Consider the following 26,701-nt stretch of genomic DNA (forward strand, 5'->3'; position numbering starts at 1 on the left):
TGATCGTTTTAGGGCCACTTGATGAGAGCCCCACACAGCCTTGAGTAACAGCATTATTTGGCAGCCTTCTCGGCTACAGCCCAGCTGTCTGAACGTGAATGCCTCTGACAGGTCTACTTTCCAAGTTCACCCAGAGACCAAAGGCTTAGTGTCTGTTTTTTTCTTCTCCAATCATCTTGCATGTAGCCCTATCTGTTGTACTGAAGCATTGTGTCTATCTTCCTTCAGGGAGATGAAGTCATGGTTTGCAGAATTAGACCCCTAACAACTAACAGGTGATGCATAGAGGCTGCACCAAACTCTAAACACAACCCTCGCAAAGGAAAGAGTCGGGGGCTCCTACAGAACTGTTTGAAGCGTCTCCTCTCACAAAAGAAATATTGAAAAGAACAACCAGAAATCAAAGAAAAGCAAATGTTCACGTAATCCCGGGGAGAACACAGATATTTGCTACGAAGCCAACAACATGACAAGGAATCTGTTTATTGTATTTCCTTCCATTCATCAGGCTGCCATCAGCAGTTCATTGAGTTCAGAGCTGTTTTACACTATTCTGGAAGGCCTTAACCCAATCAACCCCAATCGGAGACTGACTGCTAAGTGTTTCCTGCATCCTGACTGCACCAGTTTCCTCCAATTCCCTCGGCAGCCCAGAATCCACCTTTTCGGGTGATGAGTGGCAGGAGCTGAAGCCCACTGAGCCATCAGCCTGGAGCACCAGGGCCTCACCTGTGGGCCTCAGCAGAGCTCTCCACTCTGCTTGTCCCGGGGGCCGCCAAGGAACCAATGATTCCACAGGAAAAATAAAAACAGCAGCAGTAACTGGGGGTGTTATGTTCTGGGCAGAAGACAGGGTATTTTGCAGCAATGAGCCATTCTATCACTTATCTGCAGATATTCTGAGTCTCACACAAACTCAGCCATTGCTGTTATGCCCACATGACAGACCCCCCTCCTCAGGGTCCAGGTAGCAGCATGTGGTCCAGTATCCCACCTTCCCCACAAAGTCTCCCAGTAAGAAAGAAATGCAGCTTAGTATCAAGTTTCTAAACTAAGCTAATTTTTTTACACATTTTAAAATAAATAATTAGTAATTTTGCATTATACACATTAACAAGAAAAAAGATTATGATTCTTGGCAGACATTACCATTACCATCATCTAACCCGCCAACCCAGTCTGGTGCTTGATATCTTGCCTTTCAGGAAAGTCTTCCTCTTCTTTCCCCAGATCACTGGCAGGTCTGTGTGAGTTCACCACCTGGGTCCATCTTCAATGGTGGCTGCAGCCCCACAGAGCATCGTGGTTAAGCGGGGGCATGCTGTCAGACAACCTGGGTGCAAATCCCAGCTCCTGCCCTGAGCTGTGAGATTTGCCAAGAAACACCCATGCCTCAGTTTCCCATTCTATAAATGGGGGGTGAGGTTACCTCTAGGCTTGTGAGGATTAATGAGTTACCAAATCACATGCCTAGAACACTTGGTAAAAGTAAACTCCAAATACTGACACCACAAGCACACTTATCTCTTAATAGAGTATAGCAGGCTTGATTTCTAGGCGAAGAAAACTCTTTCTTTTCCTCGATTTCCTCTATCAATATAACTGGCTGTCTGGCTAGGTGGATAGATGGGATGTACGTGAGAGCTGAGAGGAGGAGGAGAGACGCAATATGGAAAACCTGGTGTTTCCTCCCCTGATAGTTTACCCTTTGCTGTTACACTTAACAGTTTACATATGTTTGAAAAATGCACTTGAACCTGCTTAACCTCAGTGCTGCCAGACTTGCCTTGACATTATGCAGCACCCAGGGCGGCCCCACAGGCAGCCTCTGCCTAGGGATGGGGTCTGGGGCTTTTGTTTGACCCTGCAGGGGGTGGCGTGGTGGGGCAGGAGCAGAGCCAGCTGCTGAGGCAGCACAAGTTGAGGCCCCAGGAGGAAGGCGGGAGGCCAAGGTGGCTGGGGAAGGCCAGAGGAACCTGCTCTAACTGGGGGCCTGGCCAACAGCCGGGCAGGGCCCTCTCCGCACGGCTCATTGCTTTCAAGGACTTGAAATTCATTTACAAGGAGATGGTTAATATATATGTTTGTTTTGATATGGAAAATCATAGCCATTTGTTTCTAATTTATCTCAGAAAGGGGTGAACAATCAGAGATGTCTGCTGAAATGAAAAGATTTGAGTAGTGCAATGTAAAGAGGAAACTCATTTAAAGAACCCTGACGTGGTGCCATTTCTGAGACAGACTTCTGAAGTGGAAACAAGGAGCAGAGCAGGGCTTCGGTGGGCTGCCATCCTGTGGGGAGGCACATGCCCGTCCGTCACTGGCGATGCCTGTCGCCCGGGCTTACACACGCTATTTAGGAGCTATGGCACGGCTTTGCTGCCTGGGATGGAGTTGGCGACCAGGTCTGAAGGAGACATTTTGCTCTACCCGCTTGGGCACTAACTGAGCTTATCTTGTGCGCAATTTATTTTTTCAAAATGTAAAAAGTAAACTGAAAACATAGCATAAATGAGAAGAAGCGACTATGCTAGATGCCACCACTGGCCTTGGCAACTGCGTGCCTGTCTTGACATTTGTCCCAGCCTGCTTAATCATGCTTTTGGGATTAAAAAAAAAAAAAATCTGAGCACATGAAGACTTTTTAGGTTCTTTCATAAATGACTTTTTAGAGCCATATAATGATGTCATAGTAGGGGAGGCCCCCTAGAAGGGGCCTGGGGTCACCTTTTATAGACCTACCCCAGCTCTATCTGTCCAAATGGATTCCCAATGCCGAGGGCCACTGGTCTAAGGACTTGTCTAAGCTCTGTTACCTAGGATTCCACCTCTCGTTCACTAAGAGGACAATGAAGGGACATCAGGAATAAACCTTCTGGCTCTCAGAAGTACTAAGCTGAGAGTATAAGCACTATACTAAGCACTATAGCCACCCCACACTGACTGGGCACTGCCCTCTGCTCTCCTCACTGCAGCCATCAGACCACCTCTGGCCATCTGCAAGCTTCTCCCCGAGGACCTCTGTGTCCTGTTGCTGCTATAGGCAGCCCCTCCCACACTGATCAGACTGCCCCTTCCCTAGAGCCCAGCACCCGTCACTCCAACGACCATCACCTCTCTTGTGCTCATTCACTTCTTTCCCACAAGCCCTCAGCTTTCCTCCTGTCCTTCCAGGTTCATCATGTGGGACCCCTGTCCTCTCTGCCGAGGCCAGGCCACAGGGTTGTCTCCCGCCCGGCACATCCACACCACGTGCCCTCTGGCACTCGTGAGATTGCAAAGGGCCTGCCCCTCTTGGGGATCCATGCCTGCCTCCCCAGCTGGGCTATGAGGACAGGAGCCAGCGTAGAGGACTGGGCATATCCCATCTTCTGGAGACGTCCGCTGAAGCCAGAGGAGAGGCAAAGTGGACCAAGTGGTCCCGAGTCCAGCGCTCTCCTTTTGACAGCTAAGATTTCAGCTCCATTGAGAGCATACAGAAATGCTCTGCTAGAGATGAGTTACTGTGCTCAGTGACCTTCGAGAAGTACTTCAAACTCCCGGAGCCTCAATTTCCTCTTAAGCAAAATAGGTGGTTTGAGGATTCAGTGAGTTACTCGATGTAAAGCACTTAGCCAACGCCTGACACACAGGAAACGCTCCACGTACGGCAGGTGTTTTATTACCTACACGGCCCTGCCTTTGCCTGCACTCAAAGCACTGCCCTCTGTGCCCCCAAACTCATATTTTGACAAGCCACAATTTTAATCTGGGAGGGAGACTGCCAGGGCCTGGGGCAGAGGTGGAAGGGCAAAGAAAACAATGCTACTGGAGCTAAGGACTAGCATTTTCTGAGTGAACAGCAGACACTGACTTGGCGGGTCAACATCCGGATTTACAGAGCCAACAGAGCGCTGTTAACCAAAGACGACCTCAGTTACCAATTACCATAGGGAGCATCAGTCAGGACACTGGCGGCAAGGGAAACCGAAAGCTAACCTTTTCCAGAGACCCTGGATTTCCACGTGGTTCTCACAGTTCTGCAGGCAAGAAATGTGGGCTCTGGCAGAGATGGAGCCTCCTTCTCTGAGGAGGACATACATAAATGTCTTCTACCAAGGCCATCGCTACAGGTCCCCCGGCAGACCCCACAGGCCTCTCCAAGTGCCAGGCAACATAACGCTTTCTGGCCACTAGATGGAGGGCACTTGTCTGAAAAGGAAGAAGGTAGGGTGGAAGATGAAGGGAGAGAGAGGGAAGGAGGGAAGGTGGAAGCCGGTCAGAGCTGTAGGCTGGCTGAGCCTGGTAAACCCGAGGAGAATGTGTGTCATCATCCTGGAAACCAGAACTGGAGGGGTGGTGGGGAAAGACAGGCCAGGAGGTGGAGGGAGGCTGCCTGTGGTTAGTACCCCTTTGCATCTGTCTTCTTGCTAGAACTTATTTATAGCTCTGAGGAGTGGTTTTTTGCTCTCTGGTATTTTATTCTGGATTGACTAGACACAGAAGCCTTGAGACAGGGAAAGAAAGTAAGAGGGCTATAAATACGTTTTATTAGTTGCTGATAATTTTAATGGGAAGATACTGAGAGAAGAGATATTTGTGGAATTCTTACCCACTTCCTCCTCTCAGTAAGTTAGTAGTTCCTTTAAAGCCATTCTTGATGTTCATCCACACGGGGACCCGGGGGTATGTATACCTTGAGCACCCCTCCTGGGATACTGCTACTTTAACCAGAGCTCCTGGCTCCCTCTGCGATGCAAGGTACAGCTGAGACATCCTTTTCTGGCAGGAGTGAGAGATCAACACTTGAAATACCCCCAGTGCCTTCCTGTTTGCCACCAACGGCTGCTCTGCCACTGGCCTATCCTCAGGCTGGGCTGGGCCATGATGCCCTGAGGTTAATCCTAATTACCCACCATTAAAAACTCCAGGGGTCTAGTTCAGCTCTCATTCTTACCAATTTCCTGGTAGCATCTGCCATTAGTACCATCCCCTCCCCTCCAGAAACACATCCTTCCCCTAACTGGTCTTCTTCCCCTTCAACAACAATCCAAGTGCTGAGCAGCAGAGCACACAATGATGAGAGAGGGGTGAGAAAGGCACAGCTCCAGCCCTGGGGTCACTAATATGTCCTCTGCAATGTCTGGCCCGTCATACAGTCAATACACATCTGTTGAAATCAACAGTGATTCTTCGGACCCCCCAGCACCCAGCTTAGAATCTTGTACCTGTTCAGAGCTTGGTAACTCTTTCACAAATAGGTCATTACAGATGAATTACTAAACCACTTAACAAGTACTGCAGCATTCAGACGGTGATGCAGGATGGAAGTGCAGGGACACTCTCCGAGCCACTGGCCTGGTTTCATGGATTAGAACACTTAGGATCCATGGCCTGCAGTGTGAGCTACAAAGCTGTCATCCCAGGGGACAGCAGCCCCTGGATGGCCCAGGGTCCAGGCAGGCCGCCCTTCACAGTCTCAAGTCAGGACGCGAGGGTGGGATGGAACAGGGATGCTGGGGCAGGTTAGAGGCAGATGAAATACCCTCAGACTTTGGCTCAGATACACATATACACGTCAGTCTCTGCATCTCACATGCACCTATTATTTTTTGGCATTACATTTTCTAGATTTATTTTAAAATGAAAAGGGGGAGGAATATATTTAGAAACATAAATAGCATATATAAGAAACTGGTAACACTGATTGTCCCCTGGGAGGAGAACTGGGTTTGCAAAAGAGTAGCGGAAGAAATGCATGTCTCACTGTATGTCTTTTGGGAACACGATTTTTACCACTGGTATATATTACTTATTAAAGAAAATAATGTGCTGCGTGCTTAGTCGCTCAGTCATGTCTGACTCTCTGTGACCCCATGGACCGTAGCCCGCCAGCCTCCTCTGTCCATGCAATTCTCTAGGCCAGAATTCTGGAGTGGGTAGCCGTTCCCTTCCCTAGGGGATCTTCCCAACCCAGGGATCAAACCCAGGTCTCCTGCATTGCAGGTGGGTTCTTTACCATCTGAGGCACCAGGGAAGCCCAAGAATACTGGAGTGGGTAGCCTATTCCTTCTCCAGGTATCTTCCCTACTCAGGAATAGAACCGGGTCTTCGGCATTGCAGGTGAATTCTTTACCAACTGAGTTACCAGGGAAGCCCAAAGAAAATATTTACTTTCTATAAAAATAAAAATAGTGAAAAACCTGCCAGATATGAGAAACATCTTATAAAATACCTAACAAGATAAACATAACATTGAAACAGAAAAGAAAGTCCAGAAATAGCCCTATGTATATATAGAAATTTCATGTATGATAAAAGCAGCCTCTTAGATCATCGGGGAAAAGCTGGAATACTCAATTGTGTTGAGATAAATGGGTAACCATATGAAATAAAATTAAGTTGACTCCTCTCCCACACTATATCAGGACAAATTCAAAATGGGTCAAGTAAAAATGTAAAAAATTAAACCATAAAAAGTACTAAGCAAGAGCATGAGGGAATTCCTTTGCAGCCTTGGAGAGAGGTAGACACTCTGAACAATAACTCAAAATCCAGCAAAAACAGCCTTATAAAAATTTCTGATACTAAAAAAAAAAAAAAAAATTTCTGATACTAAATTTATTCAGATAAAATGGCTAATCATTTCACTCATATTAAGTCATCACTTTGTACATTTTAAATATATACAATTATATTTGTCAATTATTCCTTAATAAAGCTTGGGAAAAAAAGAATTATTCAGATAAATACATAAGAACCATGTGTAAAATATAAAGAAAAATTTGAAAATGAAGAGAAAACAAGATACCATGAGGAATGACCAAATATATTCACAAAGGAACCAAACAGAACTTCTAAACTAAAAAATAACAAAACAAACTAAAAATTCAGTGACTGAATTAAATAGCAGATAAGACACAGCTGAAGAGAGAATTAGTAAAGTGGGAGACAGTTTTACAAGACAGACTTGAAGTAATTATCCAGAAAGTAATCTGAAAAGACAAATGAAAAATATGAATGAGACAAACAGATATGGAGCTTAGAAAAAACACTAACAAATCATTAATTTGCATTCCATAAGGAGAAACTAGAGACACTGAAGGAATAACAGGTAAAAACTTTATGGATAAGATATAAAGACATGTTCAAAATCAGAGAAACTTTACCACCAGAAGACCTCTGTCAATGAAGTTCTAAAGGATGTATGTAAAGTGAACCCAGACAGAAGGCCTGAAGTAAAAGAGGCCTGCACATTTTGGGTCACACACTTTTCCTTGCTCACATCCAGCATCAGTTTTGTAGTGCTTTGAGCCTTCCCATTAGCCTGGGCAAAAACAGAACCCCTCATGAGAACTCATCTAAGTACATGCAGAAATGAAAAGCTGCATACCACCCTTCAAAGAGAAATCATGGAGTAACAGTGAGACTCCTTGATCACTGAGGTTTACTAGGCCACGCAGCTTATCTTCAAGAAAGCAGAGGTTTTCAACAAATGGTGGTGGAACAATTGCACATCCATGTGCAAAAAAACTGAATCCAGACACAGACCTAACACCCTCTGCAAAAATTAACACAAAAGGGGTCAGAGACCTAAACGTAAAATGCAAAACTATAAAACTCCTAAAAGATAACATAGGAGAAAAATCTAGATAATCTCGGGTTCAGTGATGACTTTTTAGATACAACACCAAAGGCACAATGCATGAAAGAAAGAACTCAAAGTTTTTATTTTTAAATTAAAAAAAAAAAAACCTTCTGCTCTGTGAAAGACAGTGTTGAGAGAATAAGATAAGTCACAAAGCAGGAGAAAATATTTGCAAAAGAAAGCAATGAGACCTTTCCTTTCTCTGGTCTAACCCACAGGGCTGGGAGATCAGGGGACATGGGGCCCAGATCACACTTATACTCTCCTGGACTACCTCATGGCCTCCTTAGGAGGACTGGGTGAAGGACCAGATAAAAATTCAGTTTTTGACCTCTGCACCAGATTCAAGAGGCCCTGGGAAAAGCGTGTCCTCAAGCTGTGCCGCCACCTCCACACCACGGACGGAGAAGCAAAGCACTGGGGCACCCCACTCCTCACTGCTTTCCACATCTGGCCTCAGCCCTGAGGTCTGACTCACCTGGGTCTGCTAACAGCCTGGTCATCTGACAACAAGTCACCAGGGAAATGGCAAATGCTAAACTGCTGCTTTTCCAAGCACTTCTTGAAGGTTCATCCACCACGGAATCATCTATTTCCCCGGGAGACTAAGGAGGACTGCCAACGTAGCTCCCACCTTAATGACTGCATGATTTGCTTCATATGATCATGTACAGTGATCATCAAGAGCAGACGTTAATAAAAACAGACTAAAATCTAACTCTCTTTCATGCATGTACACCTACACACAAAAGGCATTCAGTGCCAGCTGCTATCTCTGGGCAGCGACATTATGAGTTTTAGCTTCTTAAATTTTTGAACATAAATTACTCACATAACTGGAAAAGGGAACATACATTTAAATATAGGCTGCACACACCGGGTACCCAGCACACTGAGGTTTCAACTTCTGTGTTTCTGATTTTTTTCTAGTTGCAGCCCTCTGGCTTATTCAAATCCAGTCCCCCCAAGACCCTGCTTTCATCTGCTGACAGGCTTTGCAGAACAGTGAGCCCTGTGGGGTTCTGGGAGCCTCAGAAAAACATGAAGTCTCTAGCAATAAGAGTTAGCTGGGTCCGGGCCAGAAGTGTAAGTCTAAGGTAGGGTGGCCACGCAAACAAGCGAGAGACACAGCCATTCAGAGGGCCTCGAGCATCACAGAGCCAGCCTGTCCTGTTCTCCCTGCCCTATTTTTAGCTGGTGAGTACAGGACACACTTGGCTGTTCCGGATAGGAAAGTGGTAAAAGAGGCCAGGTAAGTGACAGAGCCAACTGCAGGCTCTGCCTACCCTAATCTTCCAGGCTTGTCAGATCCTTTCTTTCCCAGGCCAGAAATGCCAAGTGTGATGGATGTTTGTCGAAATAACTATCTGTGTAACAGGACACACTGCTGACAGAGGAGGCCTCTCCCTGTCATACCTACGAGAGGGGGGCAGGGATGGAGTGCAGATAATGAATAACACCAAAGGGATATCCAACAGCTGACCTGAGTTATAGATCAGAAAGCACACAAACTGAAAACTTGGGATGAGGATGATCATTTTACTAGCTAACACCAGGGAGTGGTGTATCTTTAACAACCATCCCTTTTCCCTGGGGTTTTACTACAGGATGCAGTCAGGCACAAGGGCTAGGGCATATCCAGTCTGCAGAGTGGCCATAAGGGTCCCCTGGGTGAACCCTGCTTGTTCCCCAGGTCAGGACCTGACCCTGAAAACTTCACTGTGGCTAGCCTAGTACCTACAGCCAGCTTCAGAATGGAGCACCTGCTGTGAGAGACGCCAGGTGCCTGCTAGAAGTGTGCGGAGGTCCTTCCTGGTCACTAACAGGAGACAGCAGAGAGAAGACTGAGGTCTGAAACACAGGGTGTGGGGAGGGCCAGGGAATGGGGAAATACAAAAGGACTGGTAGGTTAGGAATATGCAAACCTGGATGTCTTCATTATTTTGTAGAACAGAGCCAAAGATGACAGAAAAAAAAAAATTGTAGGCATGGCCTTACCCAATAAGAGGTGGAAATATAATACTATACCTGTAGGTTTTTAAACAGACCAGAGCAGGATATCCAAATCAGCAGATCTCTCATGGTGATCACCTTGAGAGGGTCTATACTTATTACAAACTGTCGACATTCAGTCTTGAGATGGGAATTCCCATCCTCCTTACTGTCGAGAAATCAACTGAGAATAGATTTGATTTTTGCAAACAGGTTTACATCCTAGGAGGCAGGTTGGTAGCTGTGTGATCAGGCTATGTAGCAGTTTCTAGACTCCCCCGCCCAAAAAATATGTCATCACACATCCTTTTGGATTTGGTGATCAGGAACCAGGCCTGTCCTCTCAGGAGCTGGGCGAGTGACTCCAAAGGCACGTCCCTCCAGGGTAAGCCCAGTGGGCAAGGACTCTCATCTGGCACCTCAGTGACTAGCACAGCTCTGAACAGTGGTAGGCCCTCCCCAAGTCAGCAAGTGAGTGGCTCAGCTTCGCAGAATAAGTGCACAGCTTCCCCAGGCCACAGCCTCATGGCACAAATGCTGAAGCACTTGTGTTGAGCCCTGTATGGAGGCGGCAGACCTAGATCTCTTATCTATTAGACAAGCTCTGCACCTCAATGCCACAAGCCAGACCACAGTGCATCCTCCATGGTGGCCTTAAGCTTTGCTTCTTTGGCTGGAATTCCTCGTGGTGCCATTTTCACGTCCTAAACCAGAAGTGTCCCCACACTGCATCATGCAAGGTGTTTATAGTATAGCTGTTCCTTGAAAGGCTCTCTAATAAAAGTTTGGGAACCACTATATATCCAAGTTTCTCCCCTTGGGGATTCACGAGGACCCCCGAATGTTAAAGGCTCCAAAAAGTCCTGCAGTATAGAAAACTGTTTTCCAGTGGTTCCCAAACTAAAACCTGTTGCTTTACTGAGGAACTCAATGAAAGATATTCATATATCCATCTCAAAACAGGGAATGTGAATACAGCCATATCCCAGTTTCATCCACAGAGCCCTATGTTTTGGTGGACTACCTCTTACATTTCACCAAATACCTGGGTTCTGCTGGACACAGTTTGAGCAATGTTGACCCAGGGTGCTTTGCATCCATCTAGTCATAGCATGCTTGCTTTCTGCTCTTCCACATACTTTTCATTCCCCCTACCACCCCCACTGTAGGACTCCAGGGCTTTTAACTTGTCCCTTAGACCTGCCCCATTCCCTTACTGGTCTATGAACTTGTGTGTTCCCAGCCATCAACTTTCCCTAGGGCAAAAACCATGTCACATATTCCTACTTCACATCTCCTAAACCTCCCAGCACTGAGCAGGGCTGTGCTAGGCACAGGGAAGAGACTCCAAAGACGCCTTCTGAGCTGAACTGAGTTCAAGTTCTTCTAAATACCACTTAAGAAAAAAAGTACCACAGTAATATGGAAGCAAAGACAATGCCTCAAAGAAACTACCTCAGTTTCCCCATGATAATACTTCTTTTTATCTATAACTTATTGAGTGTTTACTAAGAATGCTGGCTAAATTCATAAGATGCAATACCAATCTACATAGTGACCTGAGAGGTGGGGCTACTATCACCACTTGGCTGGAAGGTCAAGGGCCACGGGGTGGAGAATGGACTGTGCGGGGGCACCGGGAAGTCCAGCAGACAGCATAACATTCCTCAGGAGGAGCTCTGGGAAGAGTCAGCAGGGCTGCAGAGCCAGGCACACAGAGAGGTGGGGAAGGAGCTGTCTGGTCGCCAGACTCAAGCCTGTTCCAGATGTTGCCTCTTCCTTTTAACTTTGGCAGATGATTGCACTCTGCACCCAAGAGGAGAAACAGACGCCAGCTTCAAGTTTCAGAGAAGACGCAGGCCCCATCCTCCTCCCACAACCACCCCAGCCCGGAGCAGGCCATAAGGAGTAGTAGTGCATGGCCCCTCAGCCCTGAAGACATGCCCTTCACAGGGGATCATCTATCTGGACTCTGACAGCCCTTGGTCTGCAGGGCTGCTGTCTGTCCTGATGCTCTTGTGCTGGTCTGGCCTCAGCTCTGACCTAACCCAGGCCCAGGGCTGGGCATGCTCAGCTCCCAATTAACCAGAAAACCCCTTAAGGTTTTCATGAGTGTGCCAAGAGCTCAAGACAGAAGTAGCTTTTGACACCAAACAGAGTAAGAGTTTGGTAACAGGGCACCTTGGTGTTGAGGGTGAGTCCAGCTTTAGGTGTGTGTGTTAGCTGCTCAGTTATGTCCAACTCTTTGCCACCCCATGGACTGTAGCCCATCAGGCTCCTCTGTCCATGGGATACTGGAGTAGGTTGCCATTCCCTTCTCTGGGGGATCTTTCTGACCCAGGGATTGAACTTGAGTCTCCTGTACTGGCAGGCAGATTGTTTACTGTCTAAGCCAGCTTTAGGAAGAAGAGTCAGATGGCAGCTTGAAATAAACCAGAGGGAGTAGGCTTGTAACAGCCAGGACGTTCTGCAAGTGCCTGGTGAAAGGACACCACACCTGAGTGGGCAGGGACAGCCCCAGCAGCATCGCCAAGGCAAGTGGGCACCCTCGGTCACCTCAGCAGCTGGAGCAGGATTAGTTCCTCTCTGTTGTCACCCTAACGTCACCAGGTTAACAGCTAGGCACCTACACTGTGCAGACACAAAAAAGCACTTCGCGGGCATCCTGTCATTCCCACCTCATAGTAAATCTATGACAGTTACTATAACCCCCATTTCACAGATAATAAAACTACAGCTTGGGGATGTGAGTGAGCTGCCTAGGCCATAATGAGGAAATGGCAGCTCTGACACCAAGGTCCATACTCTTAGCCACCTGGTTCTGCTGCCCCTACCAGATTCTACTGGACAGCACGGCACAAGTGGTGCTGCAGGCTGGCTGGAGATGGCAGCTCCCCGCTCCAGAGCTACCTGGTCCTAGGTGGGCCCTGCAGCTCAGCCACCCCGAGCATACAGACCCCTTCTCAACTGTCCACCAGGGTGTTCTCCCAGGAGGCCTGGTCCAAAGAGCACTGGGTGGCACCCTATCACCATGCCTGCAATTGTGTGCCACCTGTCAGAGAAGGAAACAAATCTTCCAGGGGACCCTTCAGGTGACAACTAGACGACCCGGGCGGCTCTGGTCAGCAGGTTAACACACATCCTCCAGGAAAAGTTTTCTGAAGCCTGATCTCAACATGTGTGGTCCTGCATCATCACCACCTTTTCCTGGTTTGTGCCCGCCTCTGGACAAAGCTTCTGTGGGTGGGGGGAGGTCTTGCTCTGGCTTGATTCTCAGCACTGGACACAATGCAGCTCTCCTGAGGGCCTGTGGAATGGGTGGCACTTTGCTCAGATGCGTTGGAGCACAGTGTCTGAGCCCAAAGCTACATTAGCGTTTCCCAGCTCTGGGAAGAGGCCGGCACCCAGGGGGTGCATTGTGAAGGTGGCAGAGCTTTTTCCTATCTCTCCCAGGGCTGGCTGGCACCATCTCCCTCTCCAGGTCTCAGCTGATTATGTCTCCTCCTCAAATAAAACCCTCCTGGGTCGGTTCACCTCCAGGGCTCCTTGGCCTGTTTACAGCCTCCACAGCCCTTGGCACAGTCAGGAACCACCTGGGTTGGCTGGTTCTTCCTTCCAGACTAGACCGTGAGCTCCACAGAGCAGAGACTATTTCTGCCCCAGCCACTCCTGTGCTCTGGAGGCTAGCACGGTGCTGGGCACAGAGCAGGCGCTCAGGAAGCATGTGAACTGACTGGGAAAGGGTCTTCTGTGAAACAAGAGCAGACAGCAGAGCAGAAAGAGAGCTGGCCCACCTCTGCTTCTCTCTCAGGGACCAAAGCCCAAGTTCTGAGCAGGTAGACAGGCTCCCACAGCCCAGCCTGAGGGGCTCAGGGCGAATCACCTCCTGAGAGCAGTCATGGGGGGCGGGGCACAGCAGAGTCCGGACAGGGGAGTGCAGCAACGCTTCACTGATGCGGCCCTGGAACTCAGCTCCTGCCCATCAGACAACCGGACACAAGACTAGCAGTGATCGAATATAGCGCCGAGGGCCCACGACATCCCCCAAGGTCCCATCACACAGACCAGATGACAATTCGGGGCCCTGGGCAGTGGTCACTCCAATGACTCAACACTGTGTGTAGGCAGAGAAGACGGCTCAGATTCAGCTAACTATAGCTCTTCTGGAAGGACTTGGCAAAATTTCAAAATATGTATTACTTTTTAATACACAGGGGTTAACATGGCTAACGCCAGAGTAAGGATTTGCCTTGAGTGACGTGGCCAGCTCTAGCACTGGACTGCCCTGGTCGTTCCCACCCCACTCTGGGACCACTACTGCACCCATGACAGTCAGAGATGGGCACGGGTGGTGTGGTTCAGGGTCAAGGTGCCTGGCCCCTGTGAGAACACACCTGCTGACCTGGCCCTCACATGCGCTGCGTTCAGTTTCAGAGCCAACCAGACACAGACAAGGAAAACATACAGATTTTCTGTGCAGCAAAGTCAGTAGTTGCCTCAAACATGATGGAGCAGTGGTAGCCCCCCACCAATGCCCCGCTAACTAACAAGAGGAAGCCGGATGGAAGAAATGAAACTGCTGTGGTACTTGACCTAATGAACATGTTTGTGAACATCCCAGCGTCATGCCTGTGCCAGGGGCATCAGAGCATTCGGGAACCAGGAAACACAGGTTGGCTGGATTTACATACACATCATGTCAGCTTTCCCCAGTGTGCTCAAACAAAGTCCCTTTGGATCTCACAGCAGCCTGGAGTTGGTGAAGCAAGGACTGTTGTCTCCAAACGAGCTGAAAGGAAACCGGGATCCGGAGAGGTTAAGTGACTCTCTCTGGGTCACAGACCACATAAACTGCCAAGCCAGACCTTAGACGTCTCCTCTGAGTCCTACCTAGTGACCTCTCCCCTGGTCTCCCGAGCTGACTGCCAGCATTCCATGTCGTTTTCCTGGGTGTGACACCGATGTGCTGGGCTTCTGTTTCCTCATCTGCATAGTGAGAAGAACCATGCCTATGTCGTGCTACCAGGCGTGCCACTTGAACTGGGTCCAAGTTCCAAATATGTGCAAAGGCCTTCTAACTAGAACCCCAATTACTTTTTATGCCTAGACACTTTTAACAGAACACAAAAACTCTAGAACCCTCATGGTTGTTAGGGGAAGCCTTGGTCTTACCGCGAGGGCTGGGAGAGCAGGAAGCAACCCAGCCTTGTCTGGCTGAGTCAGTCTCTCCTTTCTCTCCTATCTCTCTAGAGAGATAGCTGCCCCCACCTGCCACTTGCCCTGATTATGTATGGAGAAAAAACTGGTAAAAGCATTACAAAAGGACAGCAGGATGTGTCCCTTTGCAAGTACTTCCTGGTTACATGTGGCAAATCTTTTCACGCCCCGAGGTTGGTTTCCTCATTACTAAAAATGGCGGCCGGGGTTGCGGGGGCGGGGCGCGCATGAATCCCTGCCCAGCTGACCTCCCACAGTTGCTATGGAGTCACCAATAAGACCAACAAGTTTTATCCGGGAAAAGGACCAACCACCTCGCCCCGCAGGGACAGCTGATTGCAAGACTGGGACAGGGGAAGGTCAGGGGGAGACGAGAATCTCTCATTTTGTTGGAAAGCAAGCATTTCCTTCAGAGAGGGGGAAGAAGGGCATAAAAACCAGCCTGAAGGTCAAATTTGAGACAATGCGACCAAAATAATGAGTAACGACATGACAGTACAAAACATGTCAAATTCTAAAAATCCACGAACCAACATTGGTATTTAAAAAAAAAAAAAAAAGGGAAGGGCAGAAGGAAAGCTCTTCTTAGCAGAAGAATGCCAACTAATAAATGTAGGAGAAAGGACAGGAATAGAAAAACCACTATTTTATAACCACCCTAGTGATTACAGATCCTGGTAATAACATCATCAAGGAATGCTAAAGCCATGGGTGAAAGGCTGCGATCCAGGATGTACAGAAATGCACAGACACCACCTTAACTCAATGACCACAGTGAAGATCACTAGTGATCGGACAAACTCACAGCAGGTGCCTCCTGACATGACACCAGAGAAGGACTCAACATTGCTTATGGAATTCTCCTGCCAAAACATTTAACCTGAATCCAAGCCTAAAGGGCATTCTGCAAAATATCTAGCCTGTGCCCTCCAAAAACATCCATGTCAGCAGAGATTTTTTTGAAAAGCTAGGGAATTTTTTTTTTAAATAAACCTAAAGAAACCTGACAGACAAATGCAATGTATGATCCTAAAATGGATCCTGGATCAGGAAAGAAAATAGAACAAAATCATAAAGCACGTTATCGGGACAATTGAGGAAATTTCAAAACAGACATATTATAATAGCCAAAAATAAATGTACACATGTGCATGTACATGTGCGCACACACACACACAGAATGGAGAGAGAGAAAGCAAGTGGGGCAACATGTTAACAGATGGTGAATCTAGGTAAAAATGTTCACTTACTGTTCTTGTAACTTTTCCATAGGTTTGACATTTTCAAAATAAATAAACAAGGTCCTACCAATCCTTGGAAGCTGTGGTGTCCAGAGTGACTCACGCACACTCACCTGTCAGGTACTCCAGGACGGCAGCCATGTACACGGGCGCCCCCACTCCGATCCTGTACTTGGGGTGGCCTTTCTTGATGTACCGCAGCATCCGGCCCACAGGGAAGATGACTCCCGCCTTGGCGGACCGGGAGGTTTTGGTGGACTTCTTCTTCCCGCCCCGGCTGGACATGGCGGTGGCCCTGGAGATGGATCAGCAAGTACACTGTGGAGGCAAGAGAACGCTCAGGTCAGGATTACTGGGGACATCTCCCCTTTCCCCACACCCTCTGGGCCCTGGAAGAAACGGGCTGTGCCGGCAGATGCCACCGCCTGCAGCCGCGGAGTCCTGCAAGCCCAGTTTCTGCATTCCACCCGTGTGCTTCAGCCCTGGAAAAAAGAATGGCTTAGCTTTTCACATTTTACACCATGACATCAATTTTATCAGCCACTTCCATTTAAACGTTACTCTGACAATGACTGCTCTTAACTGCCTTGCCTTTATGCCACATGATGTAAAAGAAAATGGGGTTTCTTGGCTGAGATCTATATGCTTGTTTAATAATTGTATTTTCATACACTGGAGACCAGGGCTGATAAATTTGCTGAACACTTGATAAAAGAAAACTATGTCACCTGCCTCTACAATGAAGATGTTAAGTCAGATACTTAGGTTCTTTGATGAGAGCAGCCTCTCTCCCTTGCAGTCCTTTATCTGTGAGAGGCAAGAACTGCTCACAGGAGTTAAGTGGGAAGCCAGGTTGGAATATAAGGCCCTCTGAGCACTTCCTGACTGCTAGTCGGGCCTGTCCTCAGAGAACAGAGAGGAGAGTCCTTCCTTCCTTCCCTGACCCACTCACCATCCAAAATGCCCCAAACCTCTTGTGGAGTCCTCTCTTCTCCACTCTGACTGTAACTGGATCCAAGTCACCACTCTCTTAACCAAATGATCACACATTTGGCCCTGAAAAAGTCTTCCCACCACAGGCCACACTCTAATCCACCTGCTCTCCACTGGCTGAGCAGTCTCCGTGCACACAAATCTGAATATGCCGTGGTACTGTTCTTAAGTTTTCCCTGCTGCCACAATTCCCAAGATGCAATCAGAACCTTTGGCCTGTCATGCAAAGCCCTAGAAATCTAGGCCTACCACACCCATCGAGCTTTACCGGAGCTTCCTGAGGTCTAAACACAAACGCAGGGAGTACCCCCAAATGCCCTTCTCCACAGCAGTTGTGCCCTTTAGCCAGGACCTCCTTTATCCTTCACGCTTTTCTACCTTCTGCCAACCTTCCCGAGTGCTCCATCCTCTGGTTCCTATGTGCTTCACACACACACACACGCTCCCCTGTCCTGTCTCTCATCACACTGCTAGGTCTCAAAGGGCTGCCCCTGACTGTATTCCTGGAGCAGTACCACACAGCAAGGTCGCAGATGTTTACGAACAGCATCGAGTCATTCATGCATTCACTTCAGGAATCACGCTTGGGATGGAGATGTCAATGCACGAGGCAGATGGGGGCCGTGTTCTCCCAGAGCTGGAGGGCAGGAGAAATACTGAATAACCCTGCAGCCATTCCACTGGGAACTGCGAAAGGCCAGAGCAGGGTGCTGCGGAAGGGGCTGTGAGAGGCCTCAGCCTGTTCCAGGGCACCAGACAAGACTCCCCACAGATGCTCAGACCACTGAACCAAATGGTCAGATCTCCCATTTACTGGTAAACTGAGGTCAAGCTCCACAGTGTGTGGGCTCCTCCGGCTCTAACAGTCCCTGTCTCTGTGACCATGGAAGTCACAGAGTTAGGAGTCCTTGTTCCTGCCACCCGACCCTACATTCAAGATATACATGGTCCATACCTAACATCAGTATGACCCCCCCCCAAGACCATCTTGGATGGTCTGTCTGACAGAGATGGCCAAAACAGCAGAAGGCAGAATTTCTGGGTACTCTGACAGGCCCATCAGAATTAAGGGGGCTCAAGGCCTGTGTGATGAGAACTCTGTATTTCACCCTGTCAAGGGAGGTACCAAGTCTTAACTGAGCATTGATTGCTAAAGAGAGTCCCAGAGGGTCTGGTTTTTCTGAAACAAATAGTTGGCTCCATTTCTTCTGTAATGAGCTCTGTTTTAAAACATTCCTGGCAAACAGGTGCCCACGCTCACTCTGAGCAGGAAATGGTATTTGTACTTGTGTGTGCATGTGTTGGTAGGGAAAAGTTGTATCTGGGCTCCCAGCAGTCTTTGGCTTTAATACAAATATGTTTCACAGACTAACCCCAGACCTTTGGACTAAGAGTTTTTAGATTTGAATGGCTTCCCTCTTCTAGCAGCAGAGGCCAGTGACCAGGGATGGTTTATGCAGCTCAGCCCTGTTCTTCCTGGTGCACAGACTCCAGTTCTGTCTCTGGGTGGACCTGCCTGGGTATGTTTGGGGCTGACTTTGTGGGAATCGGACAATGTCCTGTCACAGACAGGAGCCACTAGCACCCAGGGACCTGACACGCCTATTCTTCAAAAATAACGTTCCTGGGGATCCCCTCTGACTCGAGCCAAGAGTCTTTAGTCAACAAGCTGGTGACTCCCAGGTCCCTATCCCAGGGCACACCTGGCTGCCGAGCCCCAGGGCTCTGTTCTGACTGCCCTCGGCAGGGCCTGCTTTTAAGTCCCATGTGAACTCCTGTGGGTTTCTCAGCCCCAGTGGTGGCAACATCATGCATCAAGCTCCCAATCAGGAGCCAGTCTGTCCCTACTTCTCTGCCCACCTCCACAGCTCCCAGTCATTAGCTAGGCTCTGCTGAACCCACTTCCATAACTTCACAAGCCTCTTCCCTTCTCTTTGCCCTCCCTGCCTTGGTTCAGCTCCCGCTCCTCGCCTGTTCTCCACAGCACTAGTCTCTCTCCATGGATGCCAAAGGATCTCTGCCACTTTGCTGGTTCTCCAGCTCCCCAAGCCAGCCACAAACAGCATCCTTTACTTCTTCAGCACTGCTTCCCATCACCCCTGCCGGGGCTCAGATGCCCAAGTTGCCCTTGACTTCCTGACCTGTGAAGTTGTACCCAGAATGCTTTTACACATGCTGCTTCTCCTGCCTGCAACACCCCTTGTCCTCTTGCCAAACCTGAACTGATGCTCACACAACCTCTCTTCTTGGTCCCGACCACGGACTGGACTGTTCACTGCTCCGTATTCTCACAGTACCTACCCTGGCACCTTTGCGTGTGCCTGCCTCCCTAGCTCGACTCAACTGGGAGCTACTCCATGCCAGGTGCTACAGTCATTTGCAGGTCCCCAGGTTCCAAGAAAGACCTTAAACATCAGTGCTTAAACGTCAGAGCCATCTTCAGGTCTTGTTTGGAATCAGACTCCTCTGATAAAACAGCCCTGAGTCTTCATTCCCTCCCCAAGACTGCCCTGAGGAAGTTCTGTTCTTTGCCCCTCCTCATGTTCTTGCTGCACTTCTAACAGTAAATCCCTAAGCTGTAGCCACAGCTATGAAAGAATTCTAACAGAGCCACGCAGCTTCATGACATCCAATAATGTGTGGTGATTTTTAAAACATCATTTGGAAAATCGCCTTGTGGCGGTGCAAACTCCAGATAAATCCATGAGTGTGACAGGTCCATCCTGCTCTTCAGAAGTCTAGGGGACAAGGTCGGTTACAGCCAGCACCAGCATGGGGAGGCAGGGTGGGAAGAGTAGCTGTGGCAGAAGTAGCTGATGAGCGCTGTGATTAATAACGTGAGTTCCAAAGTCAGACTAACCCGATTCAAGTCATAGCTCCACCACTGAGAGCCTATATATCCCTGGTCAGCTGCTGTAACAAATAAGCCCCTACTTCTTATTTCTCACCTGGGGAAAGTCCATGACTGGTGTTTCTCTGCAGGATGATTCATGGGTCCAGACTCCTCCCACCCTTCAGTGCACAATTTGCGGTTCCCACTGGAGGTAAAGGGCCATGGAGGAAAACACCTGGGGGCTTTGAGAGGCCAGGTCTGAAAGTGGAGCACACCACTCCTGATCATGACCCACCAAGTAGAACATGGTCACGTGGCCACACCTACTGCAAGAGAGGTTGGAAAATGTCCTCCAGCTATTTCCTACAAAGAAAAGAGGAAACAGCCAGTCTCTGTAACCTGACAAACCAACTTGAGAGCTGACCCTGAAGCCAGGGTCTGAGTGACCAGTCAAAGCCTACTTTGACCCATGTCCTGCGTCGAGCCTTTTCTGAGAGGTAGACAGTCCTTTTGTCATGCAGAATGTGGCTTCCCATGCATTCAGCTTCTCACCGGAGCACTGGCCTTGTTCACAGGAGAAACAGCAACAGTACCCTGCCAAACTGACAAAACTGTGTTCTTCCTTCCCGGATTCATCAGCCAGGAGGGCACCCCATTCAGCAAACCAGAAGCCCTCAGCCCTGCAGAGGGTCCCACATGCTTTGAAGACAGTGATAGGTCTTCAGGCAACCCTGGCATCTGTTCATTACTGAACATTAGCTTGACTGTTATCAGGTCAGGAAATGAAGATTCTGTGGTTGATCCTGAAGGGATCTCTGTGGTCTTTATCTCTGTAACTCCTCCAACTATAAATCAGTCACAATAGACATGAACCTTGTTTGCAGAAACCCAAAGTTCACGCAGACAGAGGGGCGGAGGGGGCTCTACAGAGAAGAACCAGGCTCAATGAGAAGCAGGTCTTTGACAACAAGCCCCTCAATGATCAAGATGTGACTGTGACAACGTGATCTGTCCTCAAAGCACAGGACAAATGAGATGCCCGGCTGTGAGGATCCCGTGAATAAGACAGACATGAAAACACAGGGAAGGGGCAACAGAGGCAAGCAGGGCAAAGGGTCATCCTACTACATTGCTGTTCTCCTCACCAACAGGGTACATAACTGGCTCCTCCATGGGCCGCAAACCACCTTCATCCCCACTTCCACCCTTTGGGACATGCCACTTACTTGGTATGGAACATTCTCTCCTGCCCTCAGTCTGGGGCGATTCTGCCTAGTGGATCCAACATTTCTTTGATGATGGAGATTTATCAAGGAGCTCCCTCCTCTGCCTCTCTGCAGTGGCTGAGCCATGTGGCCCCCAGTTCTAATCTAGTGTGGAGCAGCCCCATGCGCAGACTCTGGCTTTGTACACAGAACCCAATGACCTCTGGCCCATCTTTCCTATTACCAGCAAATGAGGGCTCCACCAGGCCAAATCACTGTTTCCTCAGTAGACATTCCTGCAGTGGCCCCCAAGTCCAGTGAGAAATCCCTTTTAATGACCCTCAGCCACCACTGAAATATGTGCAGTTGTTTTTCTCAGTCTCATATAAAGGGCTCTCTACAAGCAGTGTCCAGCCCATCCCCGACTGTCACTCTAGATCCAACTTACACAAATATTCTAAAGCCACCTACCCCACTCCTAGCACTTGTTACACTGTATCACCACTGCCTATGTTCTTGTCTGTCTTGATGGGATGGACCAGGCCACTCTGCTCACTGACTGTATCTCTTAGAACCTACCACCCTGCCTGGTTCCTGAGAGGCCCTCAAGTGCTGGCTGAGTGGTAACTGATAAGTTACAGTGGCTGGGGGTTCTCTTGACAAAGACGAGGGCAGCATTTGCAAGGACCACAGGACTCAGACGTGGCAAGTGAGACACCACTCTGGGAGCTTCTCTGGGACCATTCATGTGGGAGTCCAGATCCACAAAATTCAGGAAGCTTATGGGGCTACCTTGGGGATTCCCAAGAAGGGACCACCACCATTTCCCTGATGGCTGAGGTATGAGCATGCAGAGGCCTTCTGTGACCATCCTATGACTCCAGCAATCTCCCTTCTTGCCGTTAAGACAGGCACAGTAACAGACCAGAGGAAAAGACTTACCCTCCTCATATCTGTAAGACGCTGACCTCTGTTAAAGCTGCCACCTAGAAAACTCTCAAACAATCAGGGCACTCACGAAACCATTGGAATGGTCAATGGTAAAGTCTTTTATTATCTAAGCAATGAATGTGTGCATATTGATCTTGAGCAAAATATTGATTAGAACTGCTGGGGGGCTGCTGGTCAGACAGCCCTATCTCTGGCCCCCAAGGATGGAAGAATCTGAGCTATCAGCGCTCAGGTCACTGTTACAGAGTGAGAACTGCCCCATCCATTCCCTGCCACTGGATAAGTGCCCACATGTCCACATGCATTTGTCACCTTCCCATCAACTCCAATCACGAAGGCAAGCCTGAGACACTTAATTCTGAAGCGCAGGACACTAATCCTATTTACAGCATTCTCTTCCGTTTACTCCCATCATACCAAATGATTAATGGTGACACTGCTGTCATGTCCCCAGAGGCATGTGGATATACTACACAACTATCACTGGCAGAGCTGGAGTTCAGAGATGAACTCTGATTGGCTCAGAACAGAGACCTCTCTGGTACTTTGGCCAATCAGGAAAAACATCTCTCTCCATTCATAAAACACTACACCATAAAATGAAAGGGATGATTAAAGAACTTACGGTCCATCCTCAGTGAACCAAGGGATTGGAAACAAGAAGAACAGGACAAATAGAGATAATAAATAAACCTTAAAGCAAACACTTTGTTCCAGCAGATTTTACTCTTCTCATGTGTCAGGATTTTAGTGGTGGGAAAAAACAAAAGCCAAAATGAAGAGTGTTATTTACTGCAAGCAGGAACAGTTAGCAGAAAGACAGTGTGGGATTAAAATGTTCACCTCTGCAAATCCACTCTGTGGTATGCATCCTGAGCAACACTAAAGGAACCAGCACTACATTTCAATAGTTATTATGGCACTGTCTGCCTCCTTCGCAAGGAAATTTTCCTTCAAACCTCCTCTCCCTGTTAAAGACTGTGCCAACGAGGGGACAGTCATCCCAGTGGAAGGCCATCAGAGGAAAACGTGAGCTTCAGTAGGGCAAGACCCTGGTCAGGCTTAGCATCTAGAAGCTATTCAATGTTTGTTGAACAGATGAAGCATTCCGAATAAGAGACATCTTCCTCCTATCCAGAGCCTTCACAGGCTTATTACTGTTCTTAGAAAGAAGTTTAAATCCCTCAGTGTGTTTCTGATCAGGATCCCCCTCTGTGATTTGGTCTGTTTGACCCTCTGGCTTCACTAGTTTCCCTCTAGAATCAAGACATCCTGAGCCTCCGGCAGTTCCCCCATATGACCTCTATTCTCATTGTTCTCAGACTTTGCACATGTGGGGCAGGGCTCAAACACTTGTCCCCACCTGCCCTCCTTTGCCCAGCCAACTCTTACTTGGTCTTTCCGTGCCTAATGAGGGCTTGCTCCTGGCTAGGTTACTGTCCTGGGAGCTGCTATGAGAGCTACTGTGGCTTCCTGCACTGACCTTGCAATGGCCACTTGCCTGCCTTCTGCTCCTCGTGTCAGCTTCCCAAGGGTAAGAACTCGACATTTTTTTTTTTTTTTTCCTTTTACTACATACCAGTTTATTAACAAAAGGATATAACTTGGGAACAGTCAGATGGAAGAGATACATTCATAGGGCGGTCCAGGGAAGGGCATGGAGCTTCCATGTCCTCTCCAAGTGTGCCACTCTCTCTAAATCTCCACTTGTTCATCAACCTGTATGCTCTCTGAACCTTGTCCTTTGGGGGTTTTACAGACATTCCATTACATAGGAGTCATGACTGACCAAATTACTGGCCACTGGTGACTAATTCAAGCTCCAGCCCCCTCCCCTCCTGGGAAGTAGGGGGACATGGCAAAACTGGACATTTTCTTGATCCGGTTCTGTCCCTAGTGCCTGACCCCCAAGAAACGTGATTCCCAAGAGATATTTCCTGAAGACTGCAAGACACTGATCTGGCAGGCTTGATCCAAGCTAACAAGCTATACAATTCTCTGGAATGAAGAGCTAACCACTTGGACTCACTCATAAGTGCTGAGGTGGGGCCCAACTTATTTCTAAACCCATATGACAGATATGGGCCCCACTGACCTCTGCCCTTTCCCAGCCCATGTGCCAAGAACAGGGCTCTGAAAAAGCTGACACAAATCCAAGGGCACAATCCCAAGAGAACTAGAAGCTGCTGCCATTCTGATGAATACCACATATAGATTCTTGTTGGGTTTTGTCAAGTTGGGCTTTTGTCAGTTTGGGCTTTTATTTAAGTAAACCTCCTTTAAATGGTTGGGGTAGCAGTAACTTTGAAGATATTAGAGGTAGGTCCCAAAATTCATGTATGTAGTCCAAGCCTCTCTTGGAAATAAGGGATGAGAGGGTCTTCCAGAGATCTGCTATCTGGAGGACCAGAAAAAATGGCAGACAGATGTACCACTCTCTGACCCTGGCCCACTGGGTACAGACCAAGCCAGTGACTTATACTTGTATGAAGTATAGAATGTCGTGTGTGATGGTCTAGACGATTCAAAGTTTAATAAAACGTACGCCATCCCATCCTCATTCTAAAGGCCCTGCCTCAAACAATTTTCACTTATTTAACTCCCTCCCTCCTTCTAAATACCTTTATCTAAGAATCAGTATTAACAATGGTAAGAGATCAAAACAGTAACAAAGTGGAGAGATTTCCTACTCTCCTCCTAAAAATAAAGTAAATAAGATTTTAAAGTCTTGACGATTTAGAAAGAGGAAGAAAGAAAAATAGGTTGAAAAATACATCTCTCCTCACTGGGGAGCCTCTTGTGCAAGACTGAGATGCCTGTTGCCCAGCTTTGGTTAGCAGTGTACATGGGTATTAATTCCAGGTGCAGCAAAGAAGTGTCCATTTCAGAGCTAATAACTCCTTTGAAAGCAGACTAGTAATCTAAAGGTGGCCTGGAGTAGGCGGATCCCATCTAATTCACAAATAAGAGTCTCCCACTCATTCAAATTTAAAACTGTTCAAAATTTCCTGAGTCCTTGGAGCAGGACATCTTGGAACAAAGCACTTTCCCCCTCTTTAATGATGAAACCTCAAACCACAAAGGTAGAAAAAAGAGAGAAGCTGGCAGAAGCGCCCCTCTAATTGTCTATTCTCATACGCTGTTTATTGGATCATTAAAGTCTTAACAAGGACTTCGTGGTAACTGTAATTGTTGAATGTAAGGCTTGTCTCAGCTGTGTGTCTCTTATTTCCACACTCGGGAAAGTATGTTTCCCTAACATTTTGTCTAAAACAACGTCTCAAGCAATCTACTGACAAGATCCTTCGTGAGTGATCTGTGGTCCCTGCAGCAGTGCAGGTGGGACGCGCCATCCCGCACACCTGTTGTCAGGTGACATGACCAGCAGCACCCTGCGCACTCACCTCCTCTTTCCACCCCACCCCCCAACGAGAGACTTCCCTCCTGGCCTTCTCCACTCGAAGAGCCTACAGCCTCCTGGAGTTACCTTCGGGAAGGAAAAGAAAAAAAAAAAAAAAAAAAACACCTCCCAAACACAAAGCAAACAAAAGGCTGATCAGAAAACGAGAGGGCAGCGGGGGTTCCCGCGGCCCCTCTCCAACCAGTCTCTGGACAAACCCCTGCCCGCCCCGCCTTGGTTCCAGTCTTGCAACTCCCCAAACCCCTATCCCACTCTCCCAGCACACCAGCCAGACGCCTACACCACCGCCACCTGGGGCTCGAGCCCCACTTATTGTGCCCGGGGACGGCAACTCGCGAGCAGGCGGGCGCCTCACCAAGTACAACTCCGCGCACAACAGCTCCCGGGCGCCCAGGCCCAGGCCGACCGGCTCCCGCCGCGACGCCTCCCCCGGCCTCGAGTCCAGCCCGCCCGCTGCAGGAAGGGTCGCCAGGGCACGGACCGGGGCTGTCTCCTGCCCACAAAAGCGCCCAGGCGCGGGCAGGAGGACGCGGTTCTAAGACAAGTTGGCTTCCGGGTTTGCTTTTTGAACAAAACCAAAGAGGATCCCGCGCGGCGCGGGCAGGGCCTGGGAGGGCGCCGTGCGCGCGCGAGGCCCCGGCGTGGGCCGCGTTGAGCCCAGCAGCCCGAGTCGGCCGTGCGCCGCCAGGTGCCCGCTAGGCCCGGCCGCTCCCATGCACCCTCGGCCGGAAGAGCTCGGCAGCCGGACCGGGCGGCGGGGACGCGGCGCGCGGCAAGGGGGCCCGCGCGGCACTTACGGGGCGGCTCGGCGGCGGCGGCGGCAGCAGCAGCAGCAAGGTGTCCGGCCTGTGCTCTCTCGGCCGCTCGCGCCTTTTCTCTCCGCGCTCCTCGCTGGCCCGCCCGCCCGCCTCCTCGCTTCCCGCCCGCGCGCACCGCGCTCGCCCCCTCCGCCCGGCTCCGCTGCCGAGTGAACTGGAACCAGTCGCCGCGGCCCCGGGATTCCCACAATGCACAGCGCGCCGCTCGTCACATCCCATCCCGTCCCCGCGCGTCCGGCCACCCCTCCCGCGCCACCTGGGCGCCCCAGCCTTGACCCCAAGCCCGTAGCCGCGCGCGCAGGGGCCCTCCGTGCTCTACCTCCTGGACGTCGGTGGGTTAGTTCCCCAGCCGCACGGCGGCCCCAGCTCTGGTCCTCTGTCACTCGGCCCGGACGCCGCACGC

General features: G+C 49.2%; 1 protein-coding gene across 4 annotated transcripts in view; it reads right to left on the reverse strand.

The window, feature by feature from the left end:
- Positions 1–26,435, reverse strand: part of LOC133062400 (core histone macro-H2A.1) — an 82,211-nt gene extending 55,776 nt beyond the window's left edge. For 2 of the 4 annotated variants that reach the window (XM_061151342.1, XM_061151340.1), the window contains exons 1-2: positions 26,278–26,435; positions 16,191–16,395 (exon numbers count right to left, since the gene is read on the reverse strand). In XM_061151342.1, coding sequence (XP_061007325.1) covers positions 16,191–16,362 — 172 coding nt within the window. In that variant the 5' untranslated portion in view covers positions 16,363–16,395; positions 26,278–26,435. The remainder of the gene's footprint in view (positions 1–16,190; positions 16,396–26,277) is intronic. The other 2 variants (XM_061151343.1, XM_061151341.1) reach the window with 1 other exon arrangement.
- Between the last annotated feature and the right edge of the window lie 266 nt (positions 26,436–26,701).

Source organism: Dama dama, chromosome 9, assembly GCF_033118175.1.
Source record: "Dama dama isolate Ldn47 chromosome 9, ASM3311817v1, whole genome shotgun sequence".
Taxonomy (NCBI): Eukaryota; Metazoa; Chordata; class Mammalia; order Artiodactyla; family Cervidae; genus Dama; species Dama dama.